This window comes from Triticum dicoccoides, chromosome 7A (genome assembly GCF_002162155.2).
Source record: "Triticum dicoccoides isolate Atlit2015 ecotype Zavitan chromosome 7A, WEW_v2.0, whole genome shotgun sequence".
In the NCBI taxonomy this organism is placed as follows: domain Eukaryota; kingdom Viridiplantae; phylum Streptophyta; class Magnoliopsida; order Poales; family Poaceae; genus Triticum; species Triticum dicoccoides.
The window spans coordinates 618,346,887-618,356,722 of NC_041392.1; the positions used below are offsets into that span (position 1 = coordinate 618,346,887).

The following is a 9,836-nucleotide window of genomic DNA, read 5'->3' on the forward strand; positions in this document are numbered from 1 at the left end:
GTCTCTCTCGCCCGGAGCGGCAGGCAGGAGGCGGAGAGGACGACCGCCGCCCACCCACCACCCGCGCCGCGGCCGGCGTCCACCGCGTCCCCCACGTCCGCCGTCGCCGCCGCAGCCCGATCCGACCGACCGACAGGCCGGCTTGGCCCCTCGTAGTAATGTACGCGACTCCCTTCCTATCGCCGTGTGCTTCCTCATTGAACGCCGCTTACGATTTCGCTTTGCCGATCGTCTTCGGCAAAGCTCCCAAAACGATTCCATTCACCAATATACTAGATTTGGCATTGTTGTACTAGAGGATGGGTATCTGGTCGATCGATCGCGTTGCAGCTCGATTTTGATTTTGGTTCGCCCATCGTTATCAGCAAAGCTCCCAAATGACGCGTTTCACTATTTGGGGGTTGACCAAAATGTAGCCTTATTTGGTAGGGTTGGGGGCGAACCAGCAGCTCGCTTGCCATGAAATCTATTTGTTGGCTGACCGATCCTGGCAAGTTAGACAGAGCAGCCTTGGGTGTTTGCATTGATGACATCGCTAGAAATTTGAATCATGATGTGTTTGTAAATGTGCGTTGTAGTGACACTAATTAACATGTGCATTATCAATTCTGCCTGCAGTAGTAGAGGATGGGTGTGATATCGCGGAAGGTCCTGCCGGCGTGCGGGGCCCTGTGCTACTTCTGCCCCGGGCTCAGGGCACGGTCCAGGCAACCCGTTAAGCGGTACAAGAAGATCCTTGCTGAAATCTTCCCCAGAACACAGGTTGGGCCATCTCCGTCTTTCATGTTATCAATTAGCCGATGTTCCGGATCAATGTAAAAATCATCTTGTGCTTTTGCCATGTAGGACGAAGAACCAAATGAGAGAAGGATCGGGAAGCTGTGCGAGTACGCCGCCAAGAACCCTCTTCGAGTGCCCAAGGTTCCCCCTCTTCTCTTCAGAACCTGAAATGTTTACTCGATTGTTTTGGTAACTTGCGTGCATTCTAATGTGTGTTCATATTTGAGCAGATCACAGTTTACCTGGAGCAAAGGATTTACAAGGAATTAAGAGCCGGGCAGTATGGTTTTGCAAAAGTGGTGATGCTGATATACCGCAGACTGCTGGTTTCTTGCAAAGAACAAATGTCAGTCTTACTTTCCAACTATCTTTTTGCTCATGTCACTGGATTCCATAAGATTATTTGCAGCAATGAGCACCATCCTGGTGACATTTATTAGATGTGAATACAGTTTAATATTATATCTGAATGGCTAATATGAAGGTGATTTGCTCGATGCAGGCCACTGCTTGCGAGTAGCTTACTAAGCATTGTACACACACTTTTGGATCAAAAGAGGCAGGATGACATGCGCATAATAGCTTGTGAAACCTTGTTTGATTTTGCTGTCAATCAGGTATGCCCGTTGGCCTAATCCTCAGTGGATGGCATTATTCGATACCTAAAATGTCATAACGCCTATTTTGTGTTTACATTCTTGTGTATTCCAGGTGGATGGTACATATCAGTTCAATCTAGAAGGGCTGGTTCCAAGACTTTGTGAACTAGCTCAAGAAGCAGGAGAGGATGAGAGAGCAACTTCTCTGCGTGCTGCAGGCCTGCAAGCTCTTTCAGCTATGGTACGCTCTATCACAACACAATATCAAACAAGTACTACATCTTAACATTGATTGCTAAAAATGGTGAAGAAGTGAATGGGACAATTTCAAGTGTAGGAGACTGTCATTGCCAAAAGAGGTTTAAAATAACACATCTGACACGCATATTTTATATTAGAATTTGGTGCATTCCTTATCATGTGATGAATGAAATATCATAAGCAATAAATATTACTTCCTCCGTTCACTATTATAAGACCTTTTGGATATTTTAATATGGACTACATACGGATTGAAATGAGTGAACAAACACACTAAAACGCATATATATCCATCCGATTCAGAAAATAGTTAGAACATCTTATAATAGTGAATGGAGGGAGTAAATGCTAACTAAATATCTTTCAAGCTACTTGATATCCATTTACTGTTTCCCAACTGAAATTCTAGATAGATCCATACATTCTCACGACTTATTTCTACAGCCAAGGATGCTCACTCCAATTGTATCCATATTATCCTCTATTGCTCTAATTTATTTTCTAGGTCTTCTATTTGTGCTCCAGTGTAGTCATAGGACTCACATGAATGATGTAAAATGGAAGTGTCATTCATTTATTATGCACTAACTACTTTCCTCAAGCTTATACACTAACTACTCTGAACATCTGGATCTTGCAAACCAAATATTATTGGTACTAATAATATTCTTCTTGTGTTAAACAGATCTGGTTCATGGGAGAGCTTTCTCATATCTCGTCAGAGTTTGATAATGTAAGTAATATCTGCACAGTACTTTTCTTTCTGTATCTTTCTTTTTCATATTTACTACATAAAAAATGCTTCATTCCTGGCCTATCTAAATCCTAACCCAGCTAGCATACGTTTTCTCCCATCTATTTACACTTATTTAAGTGAAATGACCATGAACTGCCTCTCTTAAGAGGTTGTCATATAATTGTTAAGTTTTAATTCTAGCATCGTTGAAATATCAAGACCACTTCTAGAGAAGAGATATGTAACTTGCTAATGCATGGGAGTTTTCTTATTGGTATTTATTTTGGTTAGTATCAGGTTTTCAACTCCTTGCACAAGTAGACCGTATTTCCAATTGTTCCATCATAGTTTTTCTTTTTATATATTCATTTCCAGGTTGTTGAAGTTGTATTGGAAAACTACAAACCTCAGAGGGCCCAGATTGATGACCAAGTGACCAAAGTTCCAGACAATGAATTTGCACAAGAAGTCCCAAAAACAGAGAACAATGCCTCCCCCTTTGTCATTATCGAGATCTCCACCTGGGAGAGCATAGTTAATGCTAAGGGAGGAGTTAACCTGCCTACGTAATATAATCGTATTCCTACTCTTTGTCTGTTTGATATTTTTCTTATTCTGTAGTTGGCTTCTCAACAGACTCCTGTGCTGCAGGGAAGAAGCTAAGGATCCTAAGCTCTGGTCCAGAATCTGTGTGCACAATATGGCCAAGTTTGCTAGGGAGGCAACAACATTCCGTCGTATCTTAGAGTGTGTGTTCCGGTGCTTTGGTAGCAGTAGTTCCTGGTCACCAGATAATGGACTTGCTCTGTGTGTATTGTTAGACATGCAACTGTTAGTGGAACACTCAGGTACTTCATTTGCATTCTATGAGAATATAGAAGTATGTCGTATTAAAGCAACCCAGTTTCTTATTTTGTTTAAATGACTTACACAGGGCTAAACATGCACTTACTGCTGGCTCTACTGATAAAGCATATTGAAAACAAAGCAATGGTGAAGCAACCAGACATGCAGCTTAGCATCGTAGAAGTGGCAGCTATCCTTGCAGAGCAATCCAATGCTCAGGCTTCAGTAGCAACTATAGGTGCCATAAGTGATCTAGTCAGGCATTTAAAGAGAACATTCCATATTACTCTTGGTAGCAAAGATGCGGAGCTAGTAAAAAGGAACGAAAAATTCCGAAAGGCCATAGATGAATGCCTAGTAGAACTGGCAAAGAAGGTATGTTTTCTTTTCTGTCCATCTGAAATTTTATGCTTTATCTGCTTGTTCCTTCTGTAAATACAATATTTTAACTGATGCCCTCCAGAAGTCTTAGCTGTGCAATTATATAGTTATCTTCAAGTGAAGATCTCTCCAAAATGCATGGACAGATCATTAAGATTATTTTGTTGATCAGGTATCTGATGCTGGGCCAGTTCTTGATATGATGGCGGTGATGCTAGAGAACATTTCAAGCACTCCTGTTGTGGCCAGATCAACTGCGGCTGCTGTTTATCGCACAGCTCAAATAATTGCGTCTGTGCCAAATATTCAATATCAGAATAAGGTATAATCTTGAAGCAAAAAAAAAGTGAAGTGTTTAAATTCATCTCAGGCAGCAATACCATTTTCTGCTTTGGAAATTTATCTTCTTTATATGCTGTCAGGTGTTCCCAGAAGCCCTATTTCATCAGTTACTCTTAACAATGATCCACCCTGATCATGAAGCTCGTGTGGCTGCACACCGCATATTTGCTATTGTCTTGGTCCCCTCTTCCGTTTCCCCTATACTTCAAGCAAGTGCTACAAGCCAGGCTAGGTCACGTGACATGCAGAGAACACTCTCTAGGGCTGTCTCCGTGTTTTCATCTTCAGCTGCTATCTTTGACAAGTTGAAAAAGGATAAGCACTCTGACAATTCACAAGGAGAAAGCAAGAGTAATTCACACGGCGTTGGTGAAGAGACTGGAAGTGCTAATCGGCAAAAGCTACCTGTGTCTCAAAGCCGCCGCAGTAGCATGAGAATGCCTAACTTTTCCATGAAAAAAGGTCCATCAATGGCTTTGAGAGCTCCTTCATCTGTTAAAGCTCCCTCCATCGTTCTTAGAGGTCCTTCAATGGCTCTGAGAGCACCTTCTATGTCTGTGAAGGAAGACAAAAAATCCTCAAGCAAGTCAGATGATGAAATGGTACCTCCATAAATAATCTTTCTTCAATTCAGGATTATTAACTAAAAAGTCAATGACCTTTGAGTAAAATATTTATTACCATGAATAATCATTTCTGCAATATATTGAATGCGTTCAGGATACACTTTTGCTGAAGTTGAGTAGTCGTCAGATCACCCTTTTGCTGACATCCATTTGGGCTCAAGCAGTGTCTCCTGAGAACACTCCTGCAAACTATGAAGCCATTGCTCATACCTACAGCTTGCTTTTGCTGTTTTCTGGATGCAAGGTAACCTACTCTTCCAATCAAATTCTTTTCTTTTCTTCATCATTCTTGGCATGATTATGTGCTTGTAAAACAGACACTAGATATTTAATGCAAAACCTTAATCTCATGCTAACCAAGGATCCACTTTGCGGAACTAAATGTTCCACTTTGCGGATGAGTATCAACACTGGAGAGCAAAGTGTTATACAGTTTCAGGCAGTTGACACCCGAAAGAGCAAATTGTTTTATTTCTATTTCTTCTAATGAATTAACATCTATTCGTGCTTCAGCTCAAAACCAGAATGATATCTCTATCATGAATTCATGATATCCTCTTTTCTGATGGTTTTCCTTCCTTTGCTCTTCCAGGCATCCATTTTTGAGGCTCTTACTCAGAGCTTTCAGGTTGCATTTGCTTTGAGGCACTATTCACTAACTGAAGCAGGTAACACAGTCTAATCGACTATAAGCATTATTAGCTGTAAATATAAATGCAGTGTTCCGCGTAACCTATTTTTTATGTAGAAAATATATAATCTAAAACTTATGTTGTTCATGAATCATGATGCTGTAATAATTGTTCAACAATATAATATGACGTTCTAATAATAACCTTACACTAGAATTCAGTTTTGACTATTTTGCATCTATCTGAGTTTTCTGTTTGTTAACCTTGTAGAATTACCACCATCTCGACGCCGCTCCTTGTTTACTCTGGCTACAGCCATGACAATTTTCTCTTCAAGAGCTTTCAATGTGGCACCTCTTATTCCAATCTGTAAACAGATGATTAATGACAAAACGGTATGTGATAAAAGATCTCCCTTGTTTGGTTTCTGGTATATATTTTTTGATTATGGTAGTGTAATCTCCAAAACAAGACATGATCCTGCGAAATGATATGCTTAGATATTTTAAGTGGGATGAAGACATTAGCCCATTCTTGTTACTTTCCAGAATTTCTTGTTTTTCCCAAATGTTCATGTTCATATCACAAGTCCATGGCCTTTACTGAAAATTTTGTTTACCACACAATCACCTGAATTGTCACATTAAACATGTATAAGTATAATAATGATAATCACTTGTATACCTTCCTTTATTGTTTTCTTGCCATCGACAATGTACTGTGGTTTTTAGAAATCATTTGGTAAATACAGTGAAATTCACAGACCATGGTCATCCTCATTTATTTGTCCACCATGCTTATGTTACGATTCCTAATTTGTGTAACACATACTAGATGGATTACAGTTGCATCTCTGTTTATTCTGGAGATTAACCAATTAGACTTGTTCACTGTGTTGCCATTGAACATATTTTCATTACATCTTCACTTCATGTTGACATAGACCTTATATCTTGCGTTTGTTGGTGTTTTACCTAGGGCGATCCATTCCTCCATATAGTGGATGATAGTAAACTTCAGGCTGTGAAAGATTCCCCTGATAACCCATCGAAAATATACGGATCACCAGAGGACAATGCTAGCGCGTTGAAGGCCCTTGAAGCAATAGAAGTATCAGAAAATCAATCTCGAGAGTGCATCGTCTCTACAATCATGAACAATATAGCAAATATTATTGATGTAATGTTCACCTTCTCACTTGGTATTGGGTTCATCGTTTGAACCAATTTCCATGCAGCTGTTTTTTGACTTTTCTGTTTCTACAGGCAGAGTTGCACAGTGTGAGAAGCCAACTGCTAAGTGACTTTGCTCCCGATGACATGTGCCCAATGAGCAATCAGTTCTTTGAAGAATCTGCTGAGCATTCAGTATCAGGATCTCATGAGAATGGCCACCATGAAGAGGTATATGTGTCCCCCACATATATATTTGCCTGCAGCTTTTACTTCTGAAACCACCATAATTTTTGACCACTGTATTCTTCGACTACTTTTGTTGCTAATTGAGTGTGTTCAATAGGCTATGCTGATTGACCTGGGAAATGAGAACGATATCTTTGGGGAAGCTTCAGGAAGTACAGCAACTTCTGCAACATCTGTACCTACTGCAGATCTTATGAGTATTGATCAGCTTCTCGAAACAGTATGTCCTTGTCAGAATCCCATGCTTTTCTTTGGGTACTGTCATGATAAGATAACCTGGCATGAGTTGATTACCGGTTCTGTCAGCAACTATCTGTCCTCCAGTAGCATATCTAGGGAGATTATCTCTAGAAAAGTAGCACATCCAGGCAGAAGACAGTCGAGGTTTATCAGGATTGAAATTGCACAATCTGAACAGAATGACCGCTTCATTAACTTACATTTGTCATCATTTTGCCATTTCATAGGTTGGCGCAGACCCTGCACATCATACGGAAAAATCTTTCGTGTCAGCAGACATGCCATACATGGAAATGACGAGCCAATGCGAAGCCCTGACGATGGGGAAACAGCAGAAGATGTCTACCTTCATGAGCTTCCAGACGAACATGCAAGCAGCTCCCCTGCCAAGCCACCAGCCCAACCAGATGGAGATGGCTCTTTTCCATGATCCGCCGTTGCCTCAGGTAGCATACTTTCCACTCTGCAGACCATTCTTCGGTCTCTCTCAACGCATCTGAGAGAAGCAGATTAGCAGTGCATTTTAGCAAGACGCTGAAACCAACGAGGCTTTGTCTAAGCAGGCCGGGGCGCAGAGCACCAACCCGTTCGCTGACGACAACTTCAAGGCTTACCCTGAGTACACGAACACCAGCAACCCACAGCCGGCAGACGATCCCTTCCAGCAACATTTCCTGAAGCTGCCGGCGTCAAGCCCCTACGACCACTTCCTCAGGGCTGCTGGCTGCTGAGGCGAATGAGTTTCTGCCCGGAGCAGCAGCAGCAGCAGCAAGTCTGTCGTGTCACGTCTCGACGCATGGTACCGAAACAGGTACGTAGTTCGCACGGATCAGGATCTCAGGTTGCTCACCAGAAATGTGGCAATGCCCATGAATGGTTTTTGCCGGAAAAAGGCTGTAATATATCCGCGCGCGCACGCACGCGCTGTTAGAGGGTCGACCGGATTCAGCACCCATTCTTTCCATTCTTTGTGTATAATAGTGGTATATAGGTTGGTTGCTGTGTTGTATATTATCTCCATCTCGGCGACGCGTAGAGAGGGATTGTGGGGGAGCAGTGCCTTCTGCCCCAGAATTGTGTGCATCCATGTAACATAACATGCTGCCTCAATGGCAGCAGATTGCAGGAATATATGATGAAAATGGTGTGTATAATGTGTGTAAAAAGAAGTACTCCCCCATCTACCAGAACATGCATCTGAATGATTGCCATTGTTGAGATCGAATCAGGCAGGTGCCATGATCTGAATTTGGCCTGACACCTGAATCGAAAGGTTTCCTTCTTTCCATTTTGTACCGTATTTAGCTATTGCATAAATTCATCGCAATTGTGGCCTATGCACTTTATGCGAAGGTTGCGAGTGTGGAGGATGGTGAAGGAGTGGCTCGGCTTAAATTAGGGGCATTGCCAATAGATCGATGGCCGCGTACTGTCAAGAATTGGTGGACCAACATGTCGAAGATCACCGGAATGCCATGACCACCCTCATCGTGCTTATCTTTTGGGTCATCTGGAATAGGAGGAACACTGACATCTTCCAAAAGAAATTAACGCCACCATTCTACATTCTAAAGCTTATAAAGGACGAGACTAAGCTTTGGGTCACCGCAGGAGCTAGGCACTTGAGCGCTATCATGCCGCGAGAGTAATCGGTTGACATATTTTTTGTTTACGGGTTAGATGTTGTGCCGCTTCTAGCTCTTGCCGCGTTTTTCCACTCTCATTTTATTTTGTAAACGTTGGAAGTTGGCAGTTGTGTCCATGGATTCGGATGCGAATATGTGTTCCTAATATTCTCTGGGAACTGGGCAGCATCTTTTGACCAAATCATGCAGCAGGCAGTGACTCATCTGATTAATTAAGCTAGCCGTGGACCGTTACAGTCTCCAGGCCAGTGTTCATCTGTCTCCAATCTACAGTACGATTTCGTTGTCACAGGTCATGCACCGCGTCCATCGTGGAGAGACGCAACCGGTTTAATTTTTGACCCGAGTGACAAAACATTATTCTTCTGCTCTCTTTTTGAGATTGTATGTACTCCGTCCGATCTCTTGCAGTAAAGCCGATTTGATTCGAGCAACACCTTTGCAGTAAAGGCTTAGCGTGGCCAGCTTTTGATGGATTAATTTGACCATGGAAAAGGAAAACGCTCCTCACGATTTCCGCCTTGTCATATTTTACTGGTGCTATATATCGATCTGCGAATATCCTTTTGCTATTCGTCACCCTAGGTGAGGAATAGTTATTCTTCACCCCCCTCTATTTTATCATCAATGCATCGTAATTTTACGTTCCGTAAGTTTTGTCTTATTTCCGATGTAAAAACAGACCGTAAGAAAATATATAATCGCCGTAAAAAATATTTTATATTATGTAAAATTACAAACGTAAAAACATAGTCTAAAATACACATAAACTGCAAAAAATTTTGTCTTATGACCTATATTTTTATTTTCTTATGTCAAATTTTACGTAGTAAATCAATAAAAATGTAACTATTTGAATTCCAAACAGAATTTAATTATGAAATGATCGTAAAATTACCTCGGATGAAGAATAACGTATTCTGCACCCTGGGTGATGAATTGTAACACTATATATATATAGTGCTACTATTCATCATCCAGGGAGCATAATAAGTTATTTTTCATCCGAGGTAATCTTACGATCACTTCCTAAATAAATACGTTTACAATATAAAAAGTTACCTGTATATTGATTCAATATGTAAAATTTGGTATAAAAAAATAAAAATATAGGTTATCAAACTAGAGAAATTACATTTTATGTATGTTTTACACTATATTTTTACATTCGTAATTTTATGGAATATAAAATATTTTTTACGGCGAGTACATATTTTCTTACGTTCTCTTTTTATATACGAAATAAGACAAAATTTCCAAAACGCAAAAATACGATGCATTAATGTCAAAAAAGAAAAAGGGTGAAAAATAGCTATTCCTCATCCA

The 9,836-nt window shown here is 40.9% G+C and overlaps 1 protein-coding gene across 3 annotated transcripts in view; it reads left to right on the top strand.

Moving 5' to 3' along the window:
• Positions 1 to 8,054, top strand: part of LOC119330180 (protein SEMI-ROLLED LEAF 2-like) — an 8,723-nt gene extending 669 nt beyond the window's left edge. Inside the window, exons 1-20 of one of the 3 annotated variants that reach the window (XM_037603296.1) lie at positions 7 to 160; positions 619 to 762; positions 847 to 921; positions 1,011 to 1,126; positions 1,283 to 1,397; positions 1,492 to 1,620; positions 2,326 to 2,373; positions 2,752 to 2,942; positions 3,028 to 3,224; positions 3,311 to 3,597; positions 3,776 to 3,925; positions 4,026 to 4,547; positions 4,666 to 4,815; positions 5,164 to 5,239; positions 5,474 to 5,598; positions 6,182 to 6,382; positions 6,469 to 6,606; positions 6,722 to 6,844; positions 7,092 to 7,310; positions 7,425 to 8,054. In XM_037603296.1, coding sequence (XP_037459193.1) covers positions 628 to 762; positions 847 to 921; positions 1,011 to 1,126; positions 1,283 to 1,397; positions 1,492 to 1,620; positions 2,326 to 2,373; positions 2,752 to 2,942; positions 3,028 to 3,224; positions 3,311 to 3,597; positions 3,776 to 3,925; positions 4,026 to 4,547; positions 4,666 to 4,815; positions 5,164 to 5,239; positions 5,474 to 5,598; positions 6,182 to 6,382; positions 6,469 to 6,606; positions 6,722 to 6,844; positions 7,092 to 7,310; positions 7,425 to 7,595 — 3,168 coding nt within the window. In that variant the 5' untranslated portion in view covers positions 7 to 160; positions 619 to 627 and the 3' untranslated portion in view covers positions 7,596 to 8,054. Of the gene's footprint in view, positions 1 to 6; positions 161 to 618; positions 763 to 846; positions 922 to 1,010; positions 1,127 to 1,282; positions 1,398 to 1,491; positions 1,621 to 2,325; positions 2,374 to 2,751; positions 2,943 to 3,027; positions 3,225 to 3,310; positions 3,598 to 3,775; positions 3,926 to 4,025; positions 4,548 to 4,665; positions 4,816 to 5,163; positions 5,240 to 5,473; positions 5,599 to 6,181; positions 6,383 to 6,468; positions 6,607 to 6,721; positions 6,845 to 7,091; positions 7,311 to 7,424 lie in introns of those variants that run through there. The other 2 variants (XM_037603297.1, XM_037603298.1) reach the window with 2 other exon arrangements.
• Positions 8,055 to 9,836: the final 1,782 nt, after the last annotated feature.